Source organism: Artemia sp. Qi Xiang Cuo, chromosome 3, assembly GCF_049724085.1.
Source record: "Artemia sp. Qi Xiang Cuo chromosome 3, ASM4972408v1, whole genome shotgun sequence".
In the NCBI taxonomy this organism is placed as follows: domain Eukaryota; kingdom Metazoa; phylum Arthropoda; class Branchiopoda; order Anostraca; family Artemiidae; genus Artemia; species Artemia sp. Qi Xiang Cuo.
The window spans coordinates 78,036,423-78,063,172 of record NC_142796.1 but is presented as its reverse complement, the minus strand read 5'-3'; the positions used below and the strand labels follow the sequence as shown (position 1 = coordinate 78,063,172).

General features: G+C 35.5%; 1 protein-coding gene across 1 annotated transcript; it reads right to left on the bottom strand.

Annotated features, from left to right (window-relative positions):
* Positions 1-6,799: 6,799 nt before the first annotated feature.
* On the bottom strand, positions 6,800-26,442 carry LOC148954565 (putative Bax inhibitor 1). Its single transcript, XM_089086600.1, has 5 exons — positions 26,291-26,442; positions 15,703-15,929; positions 12,250-12,470; positions 9,891-10,061; positions 6,800-7,107 (listed from the first exon to the last, which is right to left on the bottom strand). The coding sequence occupies exons 1-5, from the start codon at positions 26,347-26,349 to the stop codon at positions 7,081-7,083; spliced, it is 705 nt and encodes a 234-aa protein (XP_088942726.1). The 5' UTR covers positions 26,350-26,442; the 3' UTR covers positions 6,800-7,080.
* Between the last annotated feature and the right edge of the window lie 308 nt (positions 26,443-26,750).

Here is a 26,750-nt window from a genome sequence, read left to right as displayed (position 1 = left end):
CGCTGGCCAGGTCACTGAACCTTAAAACTCTAGTCGATTTCCCAACAACTAAGGGAAATACTTCTCTGGATGTAATCCTGACAAAACTTTCGGAATATTACCAGAATCCAAGTAAACTAGCACCACTTGGTGGAAGTTATCATTATACGTTACAGTAGAACCCCTTGGAAAAAGTAAAAATTAAATATTCAGTAACCGAAGTTTCTTCAAGGCCGATCACTGACCATGGTCTAATGCAATTCGGTGACTGGATAACGGGAGAAAACTGGGTCGCGGTCTCTTCAGCTAAAGACTTGGATTCCCAAGAAGAAGAATTCCATAATAAGGTAAATTCAAAATTTCTCGAGTGCTTTCCCGAACGTATGACTAAATTCTGTTCTAGTGATAAACCATACGTAAATTAAAAAATAAAGCAACTGATAAAACATAAATTGCACCTAATACGAAAGTGAACCAAGCAAAACAGTTGGCAAACCAAATAAAATGGAAAATCAAAAAGGCACAAGCAAATTACTATGAAAATGAAGTTGACCATCTTTTGGAGTCCAAGCCGTCGCAGTTTTTCATTAAAGTAAAAAGTCTGACTGGCAAAACTTCTCAACCAGTTGACTTCATGAAGGAGGAGCCTCTAGAGAAAACTGCGAATGATTTAAATGCTCATTTTGCTTCAATTTTTCAGTCTTACCCCCCTCTTCCACCAGAGGATCCTCCAGTAAGTTTACCTATTGCTGATAGTTCATCGGTAATTATAATCCGTAAACTCTCTTCGTTAAAAAGAACTTATGTTGCCCCTTTTGACATTCCAGTTGCTCTCATTAAAGCATTTGCTAAAGAATTATCATTTCCCCTTCAGATAATTTTGAATAATATAACAAAAACAGGATTTTTTCCAAAGAAATGGAAGAAAGGATTTATTACTCCCATTCCAAAGAAAGGAGCAGCTAATGATTTCTCTGGTGTCCGGCCGATCACAGTTACGTCAGTTTTTAGCAGAATATACGAAAGCTTTGTTGCCGCATGGCTGAAAAATATCTTTTGAAAGTAACTGATCAAAAGCGATTTGGTAACATCCCTAAGTGTTCGACAGTTCATTACCTCGGTAATTTAATTTATTTTAAAACACCTGGATGAACCTGGAAATGGATAAATTTAATTGCAATTGATTTCAGAAAAGCATTTGACCTTTTTGATCACAAAATCCTTTTAGAAAAAATGGCGGAAAAAAATACACCTAGCTTAATTATTAAAATCATCAAGAGCATCTTAACAAATAGAGAGCAAACTGTGAAGTATAAAGACCAATTTTCCACTTCTCTGCCAGTTTTTTGTGGAATTCCACAAGGAACTGTGATCGGGCCGCTGGGCTTCCTCCTCATGATAAATGAAATTGCTGCTGAGCTGGAGGACAGATGGAAATACGTTGACGACTTGTCCTTAACGGAAATCGTACCTATGGATTCGAAGAGCAATGCTGCTGGTTTCATCGACCAAGTTACCTCAGAGGCGGCTGAACTAAACATGGTCGTGAATAAAGACAAATGCTCGGTCACGACACTTTCTTTTCTTCAGAATACCGTCTTTCGAACCTCCTATCGCTTCCGAGCTAATAAGCCATAAAATAACTTTACTTGGTGTGGTGATTTCCTCTGACCTCTCTTGGCGGGAGAATACAAAGACAATTGTAAAAAAAGCTAACGGCGCAATCCAAATGCTAAAAAAACTGAAAAAATTTCGAGTTCCTAAGGACAAGCTGAAACTAATATTTCACACTTTCATCCGCCCCTTAGTTGAATATGCTTGTCCGGTTTGGCACTTTGCCCTTACCCATGGATGAAACTGATTAAATAGAATGATTTCGAAAGAGATCACTGCAATTCATATATTGCAGTTCTCCTCCATCTCACTCCTTTTATGTTTAGTAATTCAAACTTGAATAACTTTCCTCCCACAAAATACATTTATACTAAAGATTTGTGGCCCCCTTTCTCTACGCTTCCCTCTACCACAGAGTCCCTCCCCCACCTTTTGTCCGTATAAGATCTTGTCCCCCCAGGGAAGTGGCTGAGAAGGTTCCGAAACTAACCCCAGTCCACTGTAACACCATGCGCTACAGTAAAAGCTTTGTGCCAAGCTTTGTGAAATATTACAATGATTTCTAGTGTTATTATTGTTTAGTTTATTTTATCCTGACGAAGTTTTATCAGACAATTTTATTCTCAATCTCAAGTGTTTTTATCCTTTAGTTTATTTATCCTGACGAAGTTTCATCAGACAACTTTATTTTGCTAATTATGACTAAGAGACATCATATTTAAGCTTTGCCCACGAGAGCTATGTCTTGTTTTTGAATTAAATGAATTTGAATACCCAATACCAAAAAATTTCACATTACCACAGACAAGATTATGAAAAGATTGAGAAAACAAGACCACAAGACAGCTAGGGACCGAGATGGTATACACCCTTGGTTCTTAAAGAACGTGCTAATATAGCAGCTGATCCGCTTTATTCAAGCTGTTCCAAGAAGCTAAGAGCCTACCTTCCGACTGGCGGACGGCCATTATCACTTCGACATTCAAGAAAGAATCTAGAACTCATCTAGAGAACTACCACCCCATTAGCCTTACCTCGTCCGTGTCCAAGCTTATCGAAGGGATAGTCGATGATGCCATCATATAATATATGACAAAGAATGGCTTCCATTTTAGTGGTCAGCATGGCTTCAGGAATGGCAAGCCCATTAAAACAGAGCCTAAACATTCCTAAGACAATATAACAGACTTACAGGAGTAGGGTTTTCCTGTCGATGTATTCCTCGTGGAGCAAGCTAAGATCTTCGATAAAATATCTCATTGTTATCTGATGATAGAGGTGTCTGTATATCAGATAAGCAATGACATTAAGCTTTCTATATGATGGAGCTTAAATTGTCGCTGTGTATGATGAAAGAAGTGACTTCATCTACTCATCGTCAATTCATATCAAGAGTGGTGCCCCCAAGGAACCAAACTATCCTAACGCTGTTTAATCTCTAAATAGACAACACTCCTGGGGTGATTAAGAACGACTTGGAAATATATGCAGAAAACTCCAACTCTGCGGATCAGCAACCTTTATAAAAATTACTCTTCTCTAAAACAAGATCTCTCAACACTGCACAAGAAACAACACGGACACCTGAGTTTAACCCAAGGAAATGCAATGTCCTGTATCTTGGTCAAAACAACCCATGTCACAGCTATCACATAGTTAACTGTGTAGGCACTGATATTCCAGGTCAGAGTGCTGAGGAAGAGCAGGATATTGGGAAAATCATTGACAATAACCAAAAATTTTAGAGGCACTGTCGGAACCAAGCTCCAAAGGCAAAAAAGGTCATCGATTTAATCTAGCGTTCAGCCAAGACTCACCACACTAGAGTCATCAAGAAGCTCTACACTGCCTTTGTCCGTCCTCGTCTCGAGTTCGGCAAGTCAATTGCAAGCCCGCGCTTCAAGTGTGACGCAGAATCACTCGAGAAGGTCCAGCGCAGAGCAGCCAAGTTTTCTTTTGCCAAATAACACATCCTATACGAGCAACGGCTAGAAAGGCTTGGCCTCCCTAAAATCTCGTAGAAAGAGGAGAGACGTCATCCTATTATTCAAGAAGATAAACAGCGACGCAATCAAGCAAGTTCTTGGTCAAAGTGAATACACGAGAACACGAGGTATCCCCAAATTGCTTTAAGAATTTTGCAAAAAGTGGGGAAAATTCAACCTTTTTACCAACCACGTCATTCCATAGTGGAATTTACAATGGGAGTCTACTGTTTCTTTCAAATCAGTTCACAGTTTCATTTATAATACGAGCCCGATGCTGAGCTGAAGATTTTGCAAATGTGTGTTCCATATACAATCCGATAGTACTCACTGTGCCCATTTTAGGCCTACCGTTGTCACGCCACAGCTAAAACCTAAACTGCGAGCGAAAACGGGCTTGACTAAGCTCGGTGTTTCCGTTCCATTTGGTATTTCTGCTCCGGTCCACCTTTTTCTAGTGGGCAAAGCTTCTGCCATTCTAAACACAGGTTCGACTTCACAACAACAGGTGTTCAGTGATAAGTGCTTGTCAGCCTGACCTAATCTGCAATAGGTGGTAAAAAAAAGGTAAAGAATACGGCATTGGACTTCCCATTCCCCACTGGCGATGCTGATCTCCGTTTCATGGCCATTCAGTCAGGAAGAGCAATGGGGGGTTGGGGGCCAGCCATCCTGTACTTCCACACACCTTTCCTATTCACCTTCCCCAGATTTATTCAGGTACCATTTAGAGCTGAGTCGATTGTATCTGAGCTTACAGTAACGCCGATGACCCCCATGGCAACCAAATAATCAGCAACATCAGGACCCGAGCCCCTGTCCTAATGGAAAAAGGATTTCAAATCTAACACGCAAACCAATGTTATCAAATATAGCGCACATTGAGAATATGTTATCAGACACTGCATGGTAAGTACGAACATAAATTTTTTCGGTCTCCTGTTTCCGATTCCAGCTGTTATGAATTTAAGTAGGGTACTAGGATTACTTGAACCAACAAGGAACGTATTCGATACTGGTAAATGTCAGAAATATTGACTGCATTGTTAACATGGAAGAGGGGTAAATTGCATTCGGTTTCATCGGGAGGAAAAGTATAGGTTGGATGTATACCCACTACTATGCGCATATGTAAATACCAGGTCGTTGTTAAGGACCGTGAATTGAGGAAAACACTAAGAAGGATCTCTGTTCTAGGGCCATTAGTATCACTAAGATTACACTCCATATCCCCTGCAACAATAACAGTAACGCCTTGTTTCTGTGCTTCAGACACACCATTTGAACAATCTTTGGTGAATTTCTGCTTTGAGTATAAGTCATGGTAGTTGGTTGGCATATTTGTAGAAAACACAACAGCGTCTAAAACTTTAAGCGAGATAAAGAAATCAGAAGACGAAATTGGTTAGGGCATAAGCTCGACACGAACAAGCAGAGCAAAACCCCCGGGGGTTGTTCTTCTCCTACTCAACAACCCAAGAACACTGAAGACAATCATCAAGTTGCAGCAAGGCTAGCACTTTATTCGACAAGAAATGCTCCTGCAGACACAGCATACCGTAATAATCCACGAGCTGACCCAAAAGCTTGCATTGATCACTGGACCATTTATATCCCAAGAAGTGATTCTTAGAACTCAGCTGTACATTTCATTCGTTTCTAGGCTATAGGGTACTTATACGCTTAGCAGAGGTGGTCAGTTTACCACACAATGCACACTTCTGGGCTAGCTGACAAGAGCTGTCTTTAGAGTTTTCATGTGGGCCAGTACACTGAGAGCATTTCTCTGGATTAATACAGTTAGCAGAAGTGTGGCAAAATGCGTGGGATCTATAACATTGAATGGGCAGGAACTTGTATTCTGTCACAGGAAGCTGCTCAGAGCCAATCTGAGGTGGACTGTCTATCGCTGTTCTGAGGTGGACTGTCTATCTAGTTTCGAACTTCAGGCGGAAAATCTTCCTTTTGGTACCAGGCAATAGACAATTTTCAGAAATCTTATGTCATATTCATTAATCCAAACCGACGTCCAAATTCTCCAACAAACAACAGAGATTAGTTCTTACCACTTTTTCACAATAAGCTGCAATCGGTTGTATTTAAAAAAAAAAAAAAAAAAAGAAGGGTTGCCCCTACAAAACAATTCAAAGTTATAGTACTCTTTTTAAGCATCAGAAGAGATTGCACTACAGCAAGTATTGATAAAGAGGGAATAAAGAGGCGATTCTGTTCAAAATTCTGCTTTTAACGAGAAGCAGCATAACAACCTTTATGCTAATAAGTTCAGGGTAAGGTGGGGAAGTAACAAAGGAGCTAGACATCCAATTTGTGCTTCCATTTTGGTTTTTAACCGAGTCGATATTTAGCTCATTTTACGCAGTCATTTGTCCCATTTATTTTCCCAATATGTCCCACAGCAACGGAAGCCTCCCTCTCCCCATTTTCAAAGTAATATATCTCATTCAAGAATTGTAGTACATAAAGAACTTATATGACATGTTGTATCAACTCTTCAAGTATTATTGATCACAAACAACAACAAAAATGCCGATATTAGCTTAAAAATTGATGTTCTTGCCCTTTGGCAGCTTTCTAAAAAGAAGCAAAGGATAGGCTCCAATTCCTTTAGTAATGAGGAAACTATTAAAGGTTAGAACGCACATGTGGTACTTATTTCTTTAATATCAGTCCAAAATACAGAAATTCAAATGACAAACGCAACCAATATCACAAACAGAAATGGTTTGTAAGAGTAGATAGCAGCATTTTTCAATGCTCCTTTTTTGGATCTCTGAATTTGTCTATATATTATTCAAACATTTAGGCGACGGAGCCAGGAAGCCACCGAATATGTTACACGCTTCAAGATTTTAGTCTTAACTTCAATGTGAAGCTGGCGCCTCTTTGATTACCAGCTTAAATAGAGCTTTTGCACTCAAAAACAGAAGTGTGGCTTGAAGAAAACAAGGCTTGGCAGAACAGCTTCACGTAATATTAGACTCCATTTCAGATCACACATATTGGGCTCTGGCTCTAAGGCAATCTAAAACCATCTTTTTCGACTCCAGGTAATATATAGCTTGCTAATATTTAATCTCATATTCATCAATCCGGTTCAAGGTCAGTGTTATAGAGCGAAACTGAAGCCTAGTGTGGGTTACTCGTTTTACCGTGTTATACTGAGCCCTCTGATTTCTCTTTACAACATGGAACAATATTGGTACGTTAAGAACAGGTTTATTACATAAAACGAAAAACAACGGAATTTTTTGGTTCCCTGAACACATATATTGATATATAAAGTTTAGGTCATTAGCTATGATAAAATGTCCACAGGCAACCAAACAACTGAATAGTTGCACTATACAGGTTATATCCGTCTTGAAACTGAAAGAGCTATTACTTTTCTTTTAGTACAAACTACTTTTAAGGAAATACTTTTATCTTAGCTAATGGCTAAACAGGGACAAACAAAAAAGATCGTACAAACAAGCAAGTGGTTTTAGTTACTCTTCTTCTTCTTATTGTCCTAGAATGAGAAGAAAAACACATAGAATTAAAAAGTATTTTTAGTTCTTCTTAACTTCTGACACTGGACTTACAAAGCTTATACTTTTCAGGCACAAAAAAAAACTGAAACATCACCTATAACACAGAAAGAATTTATTTCAAAATTGGTATGTTGTCTCCTTTAAATATCGAACAGCAACAAACTGCAATCGTTGATTCAACAGAAAGAAAAAAAATGCAATAAATTGAACAGGAAACACATTTTTAAAAGTAAATGTCCATATTTTTCAGAACCATTGCGTTTGCAGCATCAGAGTTAAAATATTGCAAAAAGCCAGTGAAGCAGCATGAGGCGTAAGTCTTTGGCAAAAAAAAAAGAAAAAAAAAGATAGAATCTAACACGTTCAGTAAGAAGGCCTATTTTGTTTTAATTTTATTCTCAGCCCGAGGAAATTAAAAATAACGAATATTAAAATTTGATCCAGGGCTTCCATAGATAGTCAATAATTGATTGAAGAATATATATAACAATAAATAAAATAATAAATACAACTTGTAATTGTTTTCCAAACTTGATGGCAACTGAAAATTAAGCTTATGCTGAACCAGTTGAATTTCCCATATATACCTAACCATTGCCCGAAAAACGGAATAATAAACAGAACCAAACAATTGATAAAACAAACATTAGTCATGTGTTATAAAATTAGAACAGTGATGTAAGTATTTTTTTTCTTCTTAACTATTGGTACGTAGGTCTGTTTCCATTTTTTTAAAAATGGGAAGCAAACTCTATGGTAAAAAAAAGAAAGAAGAAAAACATTTAAGTTGCTGCTAGAACATGAATTTGGTGGAATTTTCCAACACGACAAAATGGTTAGGAAAAAGTAAAATATATCGAAGTCCTTAATGGTGACAAACGATGGACTTGAAATAGAATTCAAACCGATATAAAAAAAATTTGACCTAATAATAAAGGTTTATCTTTGACATTAGACAAATAGCAAAACTTGAACAAATCTTGCTTCAAGAAGTTCGACTGTCATCTAGCGTCTTATGGGGGAACAAGGTGAAAAATACTAGAAGATAGTATAAGGTTGGGATAGTAAAATTTATAACATTAATTAGCTTCAACACAATAATACGTTTTCAACATTTGGACAGCTTTAAATAGAATTGTCAACTTTTCATATTTCCCAGTTCCATTAGTCACAAGAGCAAGCCACTTTAACTAAAAATTAGGAGATCAAATTAATCCTATTTAAGTTAAATTCAGTTACTCCTAAATCTTGGGATAAAAGACAAAAGATGAGAGTCGCGACTAATTCCCTTCGGGTGATGACGGTAGATCAGGATTAGTTGGTCCACCTTTAAGTTTATTATACATGATATTTAAACCCTAATATTTGAAGCCAAGATTCGTTGCGTTTAATTGAAGGAAGGGATTCTGACCAAAACACGATGTGCAGGAAATAAAGATGTGTATAGAAAGGAGATGCAAGCAGCAATATCAGCTTTTTGATTCTTGACTGAACTACCTGGGTATCTTTTAGATAACTGGAACAGCTATTGCGTTAAAAAATTCCAAAAATAGCCTGGATATTAGTGTACGATTTACTCCTTCACAGCCATGATATTTAACTAGTATCAATTCCCATCGTGGCAATTCTCCAAATGTTAAGTTCTCATTAGTTTGATCAACCAGTCCTCAAACTCCTTCAAATGAATATTCTAAGGAAAGAAGAAAATCACAGTGGAAGAATCAGCAAAGATGGTTTGACAAATAATGTGTCAATAGTTTGATAGTGGTAATAGTGGCAATAGTATGCTAAACTCATGTTAAAGCCCTGAAGTATCCTCTTCTATTGGTTTCCCATAATAGATGGACTTCTGTGTTCATTAATAATTTAACTATGTTCATCAGTAAGAAGTGCTGATTACTGTGGCAGTAACTAATAAATAAATAAAAACAAGCTTTCATATGCACCATTGCTAATTTAACATTTATAAGTGTAATGGAAGGGTAATACTCTTCGAAACATATTAATAAACTACGAAATTATCCCATTCGGCGAGAATCCAAAATTTTGGATATCTGTCATCTGGTACATTTTTTGCTCTTTCGTAAGAGCAAAAAATGTACCAAATGGCAGATAAAAAGACTTTTTTTGTTGAAGTCTTCTGTAAAGCATAAACACCTGGACCATTTTATCAAGAAAGGTGCAGCAATGATTATCACAACATAATCTCCATAGTACAGTCCTCCAAGGGTTTTTTGAATACCTTCCAAGTTTCTAATTCCTATAGGAGCACGATATTCTTTCAGCTTCGAAAATCGTCCACTTTGTCAAGACAGATTAAGGTTAATCGTCAAATTCATCCCCTCCTACATTTCACACAAGTACAATCATTACCATTAATTAGTTTACATTTTTAGACTTTAACCTCTTAGGGGAGGCAATACTTCTAAACTTGTAATTTATGAAACAAAAATTAGTTTTGAATTCGTACAAGCCTTGAACAGAGACTACGGACTTTAATTGAATTAACCCCTTCCGAAGTTTCCACAACCACTCCTGTCAAATGAAGTGATCTTGGAAAAAACACGCAAGAGACAAATGCTTCTTTACAATAGACAAAGCTAAGGTATAGACACTGATGTGTCTAACTGGCTGAAAGGAGAAAAAAGCTGCAGAAAAATGCCATGAACAGTTTCTTAGTAATAGAAATAGAGCAAGATCAGATATTTGAATACAGACGAAGAAATCTATGTTCAACATAGATTAAACCTTAAAAAATTACCTTGTCTTTCAAAATACGGAGCAGTTTGATGAAGACATTCACGAGGTCAAGGAAGAGCACCAAACTGTGAGACAAAAAATCCTCGTCTCCCATGCGTTTCTTCTCAATTATCAGCTGAGTATCATACAAAATGTATGCACAGAAGACACCAAGGCTCAAGTACATTGTAGCCTAAAGGAATACAAAAATGAGATAAATATAGCATTCCCAAGCTTGTTCTTGTTTCTGAACTTTTTTTCATGTTTTTGTCCAGTTTTTTTTACCCTGAAACACGAATTCGGCCTTTTTGGGCTTTAAGATAAATATCTTTTATTTTATTAGCATCATTAACGAGCGCTGTTTGGATCCATTCTGTATTTCCTGTTAGTTGGAAATTATATTTGTAGGAAATTTTTGTTGTCTCTGGATTATCGTAAGAAAGATTTCGACCTTTGATTGCTTGCCATATTGCCTGAAATCCATTTACTGAATTGGTTCACAGGTGTTACTTTCAGCTTTAAAAGAAAATTGGTCACAAATTCCAATGAAATTTGGTTGCTCTTTTTCTTTTTTCCTTATCTACTTCTTTTTTGTAGGTTTGCATACAATCTTTGATGTTTGACGTAATGACTGTTTGCATCAAACTAGCCATAGACAAGTGCTGAACCACTTGCATTTTATGGATAACTTCCCTAAATTTCCTCGCTATCATCAGTAATTACAATTTTTTAGGATTAAATTTTATACTATGAAAAATAGCGACAAGGAAGTTAATTTTTCCCTTAGAAAAAGACCGATTTCAAAATTTACTAATAATTAAATCATGTGACAATACAGTGGAGATTAAAACAAAAGGACGGTTAATCCAAAGTTAAAGAGGTTAATCCAAATATCGGCACTGGCCCAGGTTATGGTCAATTTCAGAGAAAATAATAATTTTACGTTCAAAACCATTTTGTTGTGACATGAGAACAGAAACTAAAGAAAAATTCCCTTTAAAAGTAAGCAAAGTTTTTCAGGAATGTCCCAGGACAACACGAAGATCTAATTAAATATAATTTTATGGTTGTTTAGAAAAATTTGAGAGGTAGATTGCTTCATTCGACTTCTTAGATACAAGTATTTGTGGCAAATAATTTATCTTAAAAAACGATTAAATTTAGAGAAATGGTGCAAATAAAGATTTACCAGTCCATAATGTACCCAAGCATAAACCCAAGACTGCAAACATCAAAAATTTCAATTACAAACAGAAATTCTTGCAGTCTTATTTTGTCACTTGCTATGATTATGACGGCCAATTCCACTTTTGGTATAGCAACTTCAAATATAAAGATAGCTGCAATAAAAGGTCTTCCCAAAGGTTAGAACATCCAAACCGTTCTCCTTCACCACATAGCAGTGGCAGGTTGATACAGAATTATAGTATAATGATATGTCACTAAAATTTTCAGATAGTGTACAAGAGTATGAAATAAGATCTAATCTTGCTCTAAAATAGGAAAACTGAGATTTTTCAAAATTTTCAACAAACATTTGACGTATTTTTAATCCAAATAAAAAACATGTACACCAAAATCAAAAATATAATTCAGGTAACGAAATGAGCTAAATCCTAGCTATGAAATGACAGCAAAACTGTTGTCTTTCCTTGATACATTGAAACCTTAGGAGAGCAGAAATCATTTCATACCAAAATTTGGTCAGGGAACATAAGCCATATCAAGAATCAAACAAATTAATCATCAATGCCGAAACTTTTAATAAAAAAAACCTGGAATATAAAATAAATAAATAGTTCCAACCTTGAAATTGACTTGCTTCCTAATCCAAAGCAATATCGTAAATCTACCCTTCTCCTTTCTTTACCTTGAAATGATAAGTTGGCTAGAAAACTATCTTCAAACGACATATAAACATATTGGTAACCAAAGGTTTTTTTTGTTTAACTAAAAGGCTGAAATTTATCTGCAGTTGATGTATAGATGCTTGCACATATACAGGGGGTTGCTTTCCAGCCAAAACACCCTAGAAACTTCATAACTTTTTTTGGTATTCCCTATAATTTCACAAAACTTATTTCTTTCAGTCTTATCTTTTGAAGAATACGGACCCCCTCCCCTAAAAACGAATTATGACACCAAATTCATCAAGCCATTCAAATTGGTTTTGTTTCACAAAAATATATCTGAAACCCAAAACCGGAATCTTCATAAAACAAATCCAAAGTATGAGCTTTAAGCATAGCCCATAGCCACAATTTATAACTGGGGAAAATTATCACTGATTAAAAAGTCTTAAACTGTGGCTGTTGGGCTCATATTTTGATCTTTTCTTTCCTTGGCTCACTCTGAATGCTCAAGATACAAAGAAAACTTACATCTTCCACAACGTTTCCTCCCATGAAGAGTCTCAACAAAGTTACTGATAGGAGGTAGGTTGAAAGAGGTCCTCCTAGAAACAACCACTTTCCATTTGGGGACAAGATAGAGCAGATGCTAAATCCAATAAAAATTAAGGCAGTTCCAGCAAGAGCTGTTGTGATAATGGTGGGATCATTGAACAGCAAAACCATCTGAATAACAGGGGCCAGGCTTACACCTTAAAAAGAGTTAATATCAGCAAAAAATTTTAACCAGCCAGAATATCAATAAGTAGGACAGAGAAAGAGAGAAGAAAGGGAGAGACGGAGGAGAGATGAGAAAGGTAAAAATACAACCTGTAATTACTGAATCTCTCATTCTAGAGCACGTTTTATACATTTCGTTGAGAAAATAATATGGATGGGGAAGAGGTTTATGCAGAATATTAAACCATTTATTTAAATCACTTGCTTATTCAAGGAAATGGATAGAAGATTTGTTATTTTAAAAGCTAGAAGTCTATGCATTACAAACATGTTGAAGAAGCAGGTAGATAGCAAGTTAGTCATTTGCATGAGTTGGAAAATACAGATTATACACTAAATTGATTTAAATCATAGAACTTTTCTTTTTCTTTTTAATCCCCCTGAAGGACCCACAACTTCTAAAAGATATAAAATTAATTGAATACAATGTAAAAATGTCTTCTTTTTTTTTTAGCACAAAACCATTCTTTCTGGTTGAATAAAATATATGTAACTTCTTTAACTATGTTTACTTTTTCACTTTGCTGAATTGTTTCAAGTGTTAGGGTAGGTCTAGCATTTAAAAATCAAGTGCTTTACACTAGCAATATTATCCCCATGGCAATCTCCTCCTCATATTTAATGTTCATCATAAACTACACATCTTGTAAGGCTTTTTTTTGCTTAGTGAAGAGAGGGCCCTTTCCTTAATACGTCAACAATATTAGGGTAATATTTTTGCAAGGTCTCGTAGTAATATCTTTCATGCTGAGTATATTCTTCATGATGCACCCTGATTGCTCTTCGGAATTCGGCTTGACATTAATGAAAAATCCGCAACTATGATCAGGCAAGTACACCTTTTTTTCTTTTTCTTTTTTTTTTGAGGGGATGCATCTGTTGCAAAATAGGTAATCGTACAGAAATTTTAAGATATTGGGGATAAAACTGAAAGAATCTCAATATTCATGGGACCACACGCCTCAGTGTCCCTTCACGTGTTCTTGATTAACTACAAATCAGCTAGATGAAAAGTTTTTGTATAGTGATTAATTTTGTTTTACGTTTTTGCCTCATTCTACCAATGTGTAACTGTATATTTTGAGTTCACTTTGATTTCTGTCACTTTTCAAGCCTTGTGTTATATAACACTAACAAGTGAAAAAGAGTGACACTAATTAACCTAACATTCTTGATTTGTTCTTTTGGTATTATTCAATTTTAACACTAGACATACATAAGGGAGTATCTAGGAAAAGGTTCAAACAAATCTTGAAGTTTTATTTTTACAGTTTCATTGATTTGTCTCATATTTATGTTATTTTGTATTCTTTTATATTGCCTCCTTGCCTGTACAAAGTTTTGCATACGTTTATAGCTACAGCCCAGAGGCGGTTTTAAGGGAGGGACATTTGCCCTGGGCACAGACATCTTACAGGCACAAAATTTCAAACAAATAATCTGATGATTATAATCATTTTATAATTTTGGAATTCTATTAATAAAAAGAGGACGCAGTTAACAAATAATACTAAGTAATAAATTATTAATTAATTAATAAAAAAAAACTAAACTAAAACTAATTAAATAATATAAACAACAAGTTAAAAAATAAACGATTAATTAATTAATAAATTGAAAATGATTCTGTTAATTTATTATTTTTTTAATTTGGCCTAAAAATTTTGTGGGAGACAGGCGCAGACGCAAGAGGGCCAGAACCGCCACTGCTACAGCCTAAGGCTTCCAAAGCTGGACGACCAATTATTGTAGTCTTAAATGATTAGAATAATATGTTCTCCTATAATAATGCTTCTTCTAATTAAATCACTAGATTTCAGATTAATTTTACACTTTATATAAGGAAACCTGAACATATGAAAAATAAATTGGAGCATAGTGGCCTATGTTTTGTTTTCATAGAATTGAGAGAGATCTTATTGGAATTAAAATCTCAGATTCATTGTACAAAACAAACAAGTATCTTTGAGTGAATCATAAAACTTTCTTAGGCCAAAAAAGCCAGCATAACAATCAAAAAATAAAACCTTCAATTGACACTAGAGATACATAGGAGAGGGGCTTAGTACTGGCCTCCCTTAACTCACTGGATCTGTAAGGCTATTGCAGACACATCATGGATCAAGTCAAAAAGTCATATCTATCCAATGAGAGGAAGCTGGGGATTGACTTATGGTTCTGAATCTCTAGCTCCAGACTAGAAAACATAGTTCCATGAACTATTCTGCAAGTTGTTCATCTTTGGGGTAACTGTTGCCCAAACCCCTCTGGTATTTTAACTCAAGCTTGAAATATAATTAATTTTAAAATTGGAATCAATTACAGCTATTGAACACATATTATAAAGCATTTGAATGGCTTTGAGGCACAGCACATTTCAGTGCAAAATACAATCAAATTTACTGGAGAAAAAAATAAGGCTAAAAGAAAGATCATTTAGAAGGTATAAGTCATTTGGGGGGAGGGGGGGATTCCTCTCTATACCAGTGTTGAAAATGGGGTTTAAGTTGCTGACATCTGATTTAAGTTTTGAGTTTTTTTTTATTATTTGTTTTTATATCTAAAATTCAGAAACAGCCGATATTCAATTGATGCATCAGAAACATTTTAAAAGAACACATGATCATGTGACATGGCTATTTATAGTCTTATAAAGGTTATGGATACCAAACAAAGTAATTCCTATTTTGTATCTCTACAAAATATTCCTGTAACCAGGAATCGTTTCAGAATTTGAAAGCCCTAATGCTGCCTGGTACATTCTTTACCCAAATCCCAGTTGATCTCCCGATTCAAATGTTTACTTCCTCTGCCAAGCTCCAGTAGATTCAACAAGCTGAGCTCTGGGTGATTCCCCTGGATAAGACCCAGCAGATTCTCTGAGCAAATATCCATCATATTCCCCAAGGAATAATCCACCAAATGTCCAATAGATCATAAAGTTTACCTATATTTAACAACTATAGACTAGTTGCTGCTTTACTGCAGACTAGTGTAGCTTTGCGTATAATCCTTGCACTTCAGCATCAGTGACTATATTTGTAAGCGTTTTTCACATATTCACTATATACATATATATATATATATATATATATATATATATATATATATATATATATATATATATATATATATATATATATAATGGCAGACAAGCCTTAATTTTTTTTTTGTTTTACCAACCTAAAAAACAGCAACACTTACCAAATGAAAAGCTACAGGCAAGTAGCATTGATAGTCTAATCCCAAACATCTCTTTTGTAGAACTCACAAAAAGAAATCCAAAAACTGAAAGGAGGGCAAACAAAGCACCAACCTGTGGTGTGACAATCTCTCTTAACACCTGGAGGTATGTACCAAGAGTACATGAGACAACTGACATGGCAAGGGTGGTATATACATTCATAAGATGTTTGCGAACTGGTGCTTCACTAGAATGATAATACAGAATTATAATAGTTATTAAAAGTAAACACAAATACATAAGAGTTGTGAGGTAAGAGTTACTGAAGCTAGATGCCTTATCCTATCCTTTTACAGACAGCTGCAGCAGCTAGAAATTTAGAACATAATGCAATGATCTTCTTTTCATTGTGACCAGTATAAACCAATAATCTAAAATATTCATTCTTATTTGCTGTCTTTGGTTTAGCCTAGAAGATGCCCTTTTTTATGGTAAATATCTTATAATTTCCAAAATACATATTCATGCACAGACAGATATTTCAAGTATATATTCCTAGGTTTTTTATTACAATTGCAATGCAATGCAGAATTTTACACATTTTTCCATTGGCAAAGAGCAGAGCTTGTATACCAACAAGAAAAAACAAAAACAATACATCATGTTACTGAAATAAACACAACTATTCTTGCCTGTATTTCTTATTAAAGAAATAGCATTGACATACCACTCCAACCTACTACCAAACACATGTCCATTTGTGACAATACTAACCTAATAATACCAATTATCAGGCTACAGTGGACAGGGAGTGCAGAAAGATCATATGTAATCAATCACAAAATAATAAATACAAGACATCATCCCACACCAAAATAAGTTTTTAAAGCATTGAATGAGCAATGTTAAGATTTAAGATCTAATGGCAGTAAGTGACAATGTTACAGACGCAACAAACTTAGACCAAATCAAAGGAACCATATACTGCACTGTAAATCTTGTCCTCTCACATTCTGGCAAAGGGATTAATCGCCAAGACCCAGATCGAGCAGAAATTCATCTAGTTCTCATCTAGCATCCAATCTGTGAACACCTTGGGATTTATATTTTGGGCTGTTAACCTCTTGGTGTCATAAAATTAGGAGAAATGGTTTTGGTTAGACAGAAGCTGGTCTGTCCTGAGTGCAAACTAAGAGTGTTTTCCAACTCAGTGAAATGTGGAGGGTCCAATTGTTCATTTCACGCTGGAACTGAAAAGTGTGCAAAAATTGATGCAATTAATTGGACTGATAACTAGTTGTGTCCTGATTGTTCCTCAAAGAACAGGTCAACCTCCAATCACTTCCGACTATTAAAAAGGGCACTAGCCCTTTCAATTTCTAATCAAATGGGCCATTTTTGAAGTTTCTACAACAATGCTTTCTATAATAACCTTATGCGCCCCTAGGGCAGATCTTACAACCCTTGCCCTGAGGGCTGTGAGGGGGTTGTCATCCTCAAAGACCTAATTTCCAGAACTTTCAACTACATTGAACAAAATGGCTGAATGTGTTTGGGGAAATGGTGGGTGTGAGAGGGGGGTTAGTTGCCTTCTTATCACTTTTGACTATTAAAAAGGGCACTAGTCCTTTCAATTTCCAAATGAATGAGCCCTTTTTAAAGTTTTTACAACAGAGCTTTCAATAAAACCTTATATGCCCCCAGGACATAACTTACAACCCTTGCCCTGAGCGCTATGGGGTGAATGTCATCCTCAAAGACATAATAACCAGACCTTTCAACTTCGTTGAACAAAATGGATATCTCAAAATTTTGATTGGATGTGTTTGGGGAAGTGGTGGACATGAGAGGGGGTTACTTGCACTTCTATCACTTTTGACTATTAAAAGGGCATTAGCCATTTTTCCATCAAATGAGCCCTTTTTGAAGTTTCTACAACAACACTTTCTATTAAAAAAAAACCTTGTGTGCCCCCAGGGCATAACTTCCAACCCTTGCCCTGAGCTCTGTGGGAGGAGTGTCATCCTAAAAACATAATTTCCGGACTTTTTAACTACTTTGAACCAAATGGCTATCTCAAAGTATTGATTAGATGTGTTTGGGGAAATGGTGGGTGTGAGAGGGGTGTTAGTTTTCCTCCAATCACTTTCAACTATTAAAAAGGGCACAATCCCTTCTAATTTCCAATCAAATGAGGCCTTTTTGAAGTTTCTACAACATTGCTATCTATAAAAACCTTATATGTCCCCATGGCATAACTTATAACCCTTGCCCTGAGGAAATTATCATTCTCAAAGACCTAATTTCTAAAACTTTAAACTATGTTGAACAAAATGGCCATCAAAAAAATGTGATTGGATGTGTTTGGGGAAAAGGATGGTGTGAGAGGGGGTTAGTTGCCCTCCAATCACTTCCAACTACGAGTTGAAAGTGATTGTATTAAAAAGTATTAAAAAGGGCCCTAGCCCTTTGAATTTCCAATCGAATGAGCCCTTTTTCAAGTTTCTACAACAAAGCTTTCAATAAGAACCTTATTGAACCTTATTGGCTATCTCAAAATTTTGACTGGATGTGTTTACCAGAAATGGTGGGCATGGAAGGGATGTTAGTTGCCCTCCAATCACTTTTGACTATTAAAAAGGGCCCTAGCCCTTTGAATTTCCAATCGAATGAGCCCTTTTTCAAGTTTCTATGACAAAGCTTTCAATAAGAACCTTATATGCCTCCAGGGCATAACTTACAACCCTTACACTGAGGGCTGTTGGGTGAGTGTCATCCTCAAAGATATAATTTCTGGACCTTTCAACTACTTTGAACAATATGGATATCTCAAAATTTAGATTGGCTGTGTCTGGATAAATGGTGGGCATGGAAGGGGTGTTATTTGCCTTCCAATCACTTTTGACTATTAAAAAGGGCTCTAGCCATTTCAATTTCCAATCAAATGAGCACCATTTGAAGTTTCTATGACAACTTCTTTTATATGAAACAATGCTTTCTATAAAAAAAAAAACCTTATATGCCCCCAGGGCATAACTTACAACCCTTGCCCTGAGGGCTGTGGGGCAGTTGTCATCCTCAAAGACCTAATTTCCAGAACTTTCAACTAGATTAAACAAAATGGCTATCTCAAAAGTTTGATTTTTATGTATGCTTCAATAAAATTCTTGAAGATAGATTTTTAACTACAAAAACATGTGTAAGAAATGTAGCAGTAGTATTAAACGCCACCTATTGAATGTGTTTTTAGTGAAATTTGATTTTCGTTTCCTGATAGAACAGCAAAATTTTGTGGTGTGCAGTGTCATCTGCAACCTTGAAAAAAAATGAGCCAGGAAAGATCTTCAAAAACTACACCTAAAATAGGCCCTAATCTCATTATAGAACACCTCTGCTTAAGGTGTAGAGTTAGATAAATAAAACAATCACATAAATAAGAAAATCACAAAAATCCATAATGTCATCAATTAAAATTAAAGCAACTGTGATGCTGCTGGAGGAGGATTTTTGTTGTTTTAAGGAGGAGTTGCTTTAATTAAAATTAAAGCAATTATGATGCTGCTGGAGGAGGTACAATGATGGTATTGAGATTCTTCTGAAGTTCCTCTTAATGTGAGGTTGGATTTTGATTGGATGTGTTTGGGGAAATGCTGGGCATGGAAGAGGTGTTAAATGCCTTCCAATCAGTTTCAACTATTAAAAAGGGTACTATCCATCTTAATTAAAATGAGCCCTTTTTGAAGTTTCTATGACAAATCCTTTGATATGAAGTGCCCTGGTATGGAAACAAAAATAATTTGATATGAAGTCCCCAAAAATGTTTGGGGGTATGGTGGGCATGAGAGGGGGGTTAGTTGCCTTCCAATTACTTTCAACTATAAAAAATGGCACTGGCACTTTGAATTTCCAATCAAATGAGCCCCTTTTCAAGTTTTTATGACAATACTTTCTATAAAAACCTTATATGCCCCCAGGGCCTAACTTACATCCCTTGCCCTGAATACTGTGGGGGAACGTCCAGCTCAAAGATATAATTTCTGGACCTTTCAACTGTGTTGAACAAAATGGCTATCTCAAAATTTTGACTGGAGGTGTTTACCAGAAATGGTGGGCATGGAAGGGATGTTAGTGCCCCTCCAATAACTTTTGACTATTAAAAAGGGCACTGGCAATTTCAATTTCCAATCGTATAAGCCCTTTTTGAAGTTTCTGCGACAATGCGTTCTATGAATACTCATCCACCATCAAGGCATAGATTAGAATTCTTTCCCTGAGGGCTGGGGGGGTGTCATCCTCAAAGACCTAGTTTACAAAATTTTCAACTATGTGAACAAAATGGCTATCTCAAAATTTTGATTGGATGTGTTTGGGGAAAAGATGGGCATGAGAGGGGGGTTAGTTGCTCTCCAATCACTTTCAACTATTAAAAAGGGCACTAGCCCTTTGGATTTCCAATCAAATGAGCCTTTTTTGAAGTTTCTACAACAAAGCTTTCTATAAAAATTATATATGCCCCCAGGACATAACTTACAACCCTTGCCTTGAGGGCTGTGGGGGAGTAAAACATAATTTCTATCTGGAAATCAACTATGCTGAACAAAATGGCTATCTCAAAATTTTGATTGGATGTGTTTGGGGAAATGGTGGGCATGGAAGGGGTGTTAGTTGCCTTCTAATCACTTTCAACTATTAAAAAGGCACTAGCCATTCCAATTCTCAATCAAATGCACCCTTTTCAAAGCTTCTATAACAACTCCTTCAATACAAAAAACCCTGGTATGAAAAAAAATAATAATAATAATACATTGTGCCAACATCATTCTTTACTTAGGCAGCACATGATCTTTTGAAGCAGAATAAGATTAGACTGAAACATATTTAAGTAAACCAATCCCAGATAATCAAAATGAGATTGTACAAGAATAAAATAAAGTGACAAGTGATGAGTAAGGAATTAAATGTTTTAACTGGTTCATAATACCAAGACCCCATCATGCTATTGGACAAACAACATTGATGTGAAGGTTCTCATCAATAACCACACTTAGATAACAAATACTCCTCACTCTTTCCATAGATAATAAACCATCTTCAAGCATAATGCAAATATTGGTTAATTCTAGAAACACACACCCAACTCTGCAATGAATGAGAAGTTTACTTTTTTCTTATTAAGCAGAAGTTTATTGTCATCAATCCATTTCAAAATACAACTGTATGCATGGGAAATATGTATATATTCTCTGCATAATCTATGCATTAATTTGCACAGTCTGGATCTTTACTGAAATACACACATCAATATTCATCATTGAAGAAATGTTTAATGCCAATTTTTAAGGATATGTTAATAGCAACACATTACAAGACAGTAGCTAGATCTGTGTGCTTTGCAGATTTTTTACACATCAGAAACTTCTTTGAAAGCTCTTGAAAATCATGGCTGGTAAAATTCCAGTTGACAGGCCTTTTGCTATCATGGAAAGTAGTAGAGTTAGATAAATAAAACTTATATTGATAAATGCAGGAGCTAAATTATTTCACAAGAACATGTTTTCCGGTCCTAGCTCTACTCCTTCCCTGTTTCTAGAAAACAGGTTTTATGTATAGAAGACCCATCTTAACTTTTTTAATTCAAGTTTGAGTTTTACTCACCACTTCTGTTTTTTTCTTATTTTTACATGTATAGCAACTAGTGAGCCTGAGAAAGGAAGTTTTTAGTCAAAACAACAATGCAAAAATGGCCAATGTGAGTTTTTGCACAAAAATTGCATAAAACCTAGATTTTTTTACAGGGCAGTTTGTTCCTAAGCTTGTATTTTAAATTCTACTTAGTAAGGGGACTGAGAAGAGGTGTTTCCATTTTTGACTTCATATGGCACTTGAACATAATATTATCAAGACAAATTTTAATAAAGCATGTAGATATAAGCACTTGCTTTTATATGAGAACCTACGTCTGTGCTGGAAATGATTACAATACTCATATAGAGCAACAATGGACCTTTATTATATTTTATCCCTCATTGTGCACAATGTTAATAATAAGATATGAAACTTAAAAACATATAAGAAATAATTCAAATTTATTTTAATCACACAGTACATGCACCAGTTGTGCTGATAAAGAACTAGGCTAAGCAGAACATGACAGATTTAAAATTTAGTTTGGAAAGTTAGTTTGCCTATTGGCTAGGTGGTTGCTCTAAAGGAGACACTAAAATTATTCAATGTGGGCATTTTGCACTGTGTTTCAGGTTTTTTTTTTCCAAACTCTCAGAAATATTTTTCCATAATTAAAACTAGTGTCAACTATTTTTTGTTCTTTCATGACAAAACTTGAACTTTGTAGGTTTTTTTATGTATTAATATTACTTTCAAAAGTTCAATTCTAAACATAACACTTGGGGTTCAGCATATTTTTCATCTCCACTGATTTTCTTACAAGATTTTTTTTTCTTTGTCTTCGTAAAGAAAGCTCCCTTTCCTTAATGTGCCAGCTAGGTTAGGGCAAAATCTTCATTCTATTTTGCTGTAGTGTCTATTACACTGATTTGATTCTATTGGTGTATCCTGATTGCAATTTGGATTTGGTTTTATGTAAATGCAAAAACCAAAGCCATGCAAAAAAACCTATGACCAGGCATGTTGGTAATCTAGATGTAATAGAAAATGAGCAATCACCAGAAATTATGTCCTTTCATATGTAGACAAAGATATGCCATGATAGAACTTGAGAACTCCACATACCTCATTTTGTCTGTATCATTTTACCAATGTGGGTTTGTTCATTTAGTTTGTCATGTCAATTGTAAAATATCATAGCATATTAAAAAAACAAATAAAAATTATTCTACCAACCTTGCATTCTTGATTTTCTTCTTTCAGTACTATTTTATTAACACCAGACATATGCAAGGGGGTCTTGGGAAATATGGTTCAAAAAGATGTTAAATTGTTTAGAATTCTTGAATGTGTTTAATATAATACCTTAATTTGCAACTTGGAGCAAAATAAGGTCCAAGGTTGAATCTGTTTGGCTCCACTGTTGAGATGATAATTAAAACACTTTACACAAATGTAAAAAAGGAGGGGTGTGACTGTGTTTATAGCCAAGTGGTGTGCCTTCTGATTAGGAGTGTTAGGAAAGATGCAGTTTAAGCCCACCTGGTTAGTGACCACAGATGGGTATATCAATAATGTTTTGTATTTCAAGAATTTACACCTGTTGCTTGTACATAAAAAGTCTTTCATACTGTGTTTATGGGAATGAGTATGTGATTAGCTTGAATATTTCAACCATCTACAACACTAAACATCTTAATAAAGTAAAAATGCTGTCAAACTTGAATGTTACTATGTGTATAGAAAGGCTTAGATACAAGGATATCTTTTTTAAGTTTAAAAGTAAAAAAAAAAATGATAAAAGATGTAGGGTACTAGATACTGTTGTAAAAATACTGTAAAATAAGAATCCTGTCAGTAAAATCAATAAAAGAAGGTAAAGTTGGTAAAATAAGGCATTCCATAGGAAATACAGGGTAAAATTGCTGTTTTAAATTTACCCTGTAGCTAAAAGACTGATTGAGCATTTTTTTTTTTCACCACCTAATTAGAAAAGAATTTGCTATGTAACCTTGAGTTGGCATGCTTCTTGAAAAGTTTTTGATCATGTAATCTTGCCTTTGAAGAGACAACTGGTTGAAAGATAATTTGGATAAGTTCTTTTTAGTTTTTCAAGCCAGGAGGAGTAGGGAATGTTATAGAAACTCAGATGTAGTTAGTTGTATACCTCTGAACTTATTCTAGTTTCTTGGTCAGATTTATTGATTGGGTTGGCAATACACATGACAAACTCTAGCTTAGGTCCAATTAAACCTTTGTAGAGCTTTGAAATAACTGATGGTGAACAACTACTGAAAGTTCTCTTAAATATACTGAGAGTCTGACTGGCCTTTGCTGCCACAGTCTGGGTCTGCAAACTGAACTTAAGCTGTCCATCAACTACCTGGATCAAACCTGGATCATGTTCAGCATGACTACTGACAATAGGTGGCCTTGTTTTGCACATTGACTCAATTGAGTACTGGTGTCTTGAGTTTTTATTACCAAAGTGGATAATCTTGCATTTTTGGACAATGAACATCAGCTTCCAAGTCCCTGCCCAGTGAATAAATGTGTCCAAGTCTGCTTGAATAGTTTCTATTTTTCCTGAACTTTCAGCTGATCCAAATACCTTTGAATCATCTGCATAAATTACCTTAATTTGCACTTTGGAGCAAAATAAGTTCCAATTTTGGATCTGTTAAGCTCCATTGTTGAGAAGGCAGTTAAAATACAATTTACACAAAAATATAAAAAGAACAGGGTTGTGACTGTGTTTACAGCCCAGTGACATGTCTTCCAACTAAGAGTGTGCTAGGATAGATGCAATTTAAGGCCACTAGGTAACAGTGACCACAGATAGGTATGATCAAGGGGACCATTCTTCTGTAGTTTAGAGTAGACACCTCCAAACACAGCATAAAGATATAGCAGTAAGTTTACTGTAGATAAGTTCTGGCTCTTCATTCTCAGTGCAAACAAACATCTCCTCCCACTTATTCTTGCATTAGCACATACAAACAGCTCCTTTTATTTGATCTGCCATCAGCAGTCCAATTACCCTGGAACACATATTTTGGCAGAAACTTTCTCAAAATGCCTTTGAAACCAACTTGAGACTTCAAAACCTACTTTTAATTCCTAAAAACATCTAATAATAACATTGCACTACTAATTACCAATTTTCATATATGTATTGGAATAAATTAATTTAAAATTAGTTTCTTCAGAATTTAGTGTTCCAACATTGAAACCAAGTTTTGCATTCAAGAGAAATCTGACTTGTCTACCCATGAAAAGATCTAATGTTGCTTATGTTTCTATGTTCTCTGGAGCACTTGCACCTCAGTCCAGGTTTTTATAATGGGTGAGATAGGGAAAGATCATACTGCCTACAATATATATCCTGTGCTGCCAAACAACATCAATTTCTGATAGCATATGTGAGTTGGTTGGGTATGACAAGTGGCATCAGTATCCTAGCACAACTCTGTTGTATCTTGAAGGTTTGGCTTCCCATTCTTTGTCAAGTCTCATTTTAAAAACTTTAGCTGATGTTGAAGACACTGTCTCCTTGCTTAAACAGTTCTAATCATTAAGGACCCTTTGGCCAAAGAAATACTGTCTGATTCTACTTTTAACTTGGGGCTTATGAAGCTTCTTAGAATCCCCCATGTTTGTCTTTTGTTGGGTAACTGGTTAAAGAGCTTATTTTGGGGTTGGTTGACAAAATTTATATGTGAGTAGCATGTCACTGCTTGTGCTGGAAGGTCAAAGATGGAAGTTTTAGGTTAGATAGCCTTTCACCATATGGTTTCTCACCAAGTCCAGAGATGCACTTATTTTATTTTTGATGCTATAAGGTGCATCATTAATGAAAATATTAAATAGCCTAAATTTGGGCCCAGGACTGTGCCTTGAGGTACTCCACTTTAACTTCTACAACATCAGAGAAAAATGATTATCCATTATCCCTAAACACTTTCACTGCTTGTTTTCTATTACTAAGGAAAAGCATCACCCAGTCAATAGTTTCTGTATTAAATAGCCTACCAGTAGCTTCAAGTTTGATATGCAGTCACCTGTGGCAGACCTGATCAAATGCTTTAGCAAAGTCTAGCAAAATCATGTCAACAGGGAAACCCTTGTCTATAAGTTTGGTGACATATTCATATGCATCAATAAGGTTGGTCTCAGCCAATTAGAAGACTCCCTAATCAAATTAGGCTATCTAGCTTCTTTTTTTTAACCAATTGTCCTCTCCTTTCCCAGGAAAAAAAATAGCCTAAGATAATTTTTTGCAAATCATATTATTGACTTACAAATAAAGTAAACATACCACTCCATGCCTTTTTTTATGCTCTTTCTAAATATAATAATCATTTTTGTCAGAAACGAATTTAACCCCACCCTCATATATACCAATTCAGGGTAGCCTATAGCCTATAATTGCATATTAGGGGGGTGGGGGTAAAGTTTAAACTTACCACCATTTACATAAGAAATAAAATATACCCCACCCTCCCTAATTTGCAAATATATAGGCTATTCTGAATTGGTATATATAGGGGTGGGGGTAAAATTCATTTCCAACAAAAATGATTATGCCTATTATATTTGGAAAAAGCATAAAAAAGGCATTGAGTAGTATATTTACTTTATTTGCAAGTCAATAATATGATTTGCAAAAAAATTACCAAAAATAATGTCTAACTTCTGATTCAGTTTTATACCCTTTGCAAACACACCCATTCATCAGCAGAAAATGCTAAGTGTGTCTCCTTCTATTTTAAGAAAAAAACTGCAAGAGGCCTGTGAGGAGAAGTCAAAGACATCTCAAATACAATAATAGAGATGTTATGAGCTTGAAAACCCCTTCCTCAGACCTAAGTTGGGTTGTATGTCCATTTCTTTAGGCTCCTATCACATACACCTAGCCTACTTGTGCTAAGCTTTAATCCAAAACAGTAGGCTAACTTAACAATGGCCAGTTGACAAACTTACACATGGGAGTTGAAGTTTCGCTTGAATTGCTCCATATTCTTCATAAAAGATGCTTCCATTCTAAAGTAACTAACGTCTGACTGACCAGTTTCCAAAATTACGTGTCACTTTCTTTTCTTACAAAAATTCGTTTCTTTCTTGAATATGTTTCTGTAGATGGCAGTTTTATCTTCTTGACGCTGTCTGGTGACCACTGACAAAATGTTTGTAATAAACTTTTTGTATAGAATAATCATACAGGGGCGTAATTTGCTATGGAGCAGGGGAGAAATCGCCCCCTACAGACCCAAGTTTGCCCCACCAGCTTAAATTTGATTTCTGCAAAAAATTATGATAGTCAAAGTTAAGATAAGTTTGCAGAATTCAATTATCCTGAGAATCAGCCCAGATTTCTTTAGTATGGCCTTGCCTATTTGGTAATATATGACTTATTTTTCAATTTTCACTTTCATTTTCACAT

Excerpts from the sequence above, each read along its gene's own strand:
- LOC148954565 (XM_089086600.1), bottom strand. The coding sequence starts at position 26,349 with ATGGAAGCATCTTTTATGAAGAATATGGAGCAATTCAAGCGAAACTTC. Across the intron at positions 15,930-26,290 it reads CGAAACTTCAACTCCCATGT|TGAAGCACCAGTTCGCAAAC; the intron begins GTAAGTTTGTCA and ends TTATCATTCTAG. Across the intron at positions 7,108-9,890 it reads TCCGTATTTTGAAAGACAAG|GACAATAAGAAGAAGAAGAG; the intron begins GTAATTTTTTAA and ends TTCTCATTCTAG.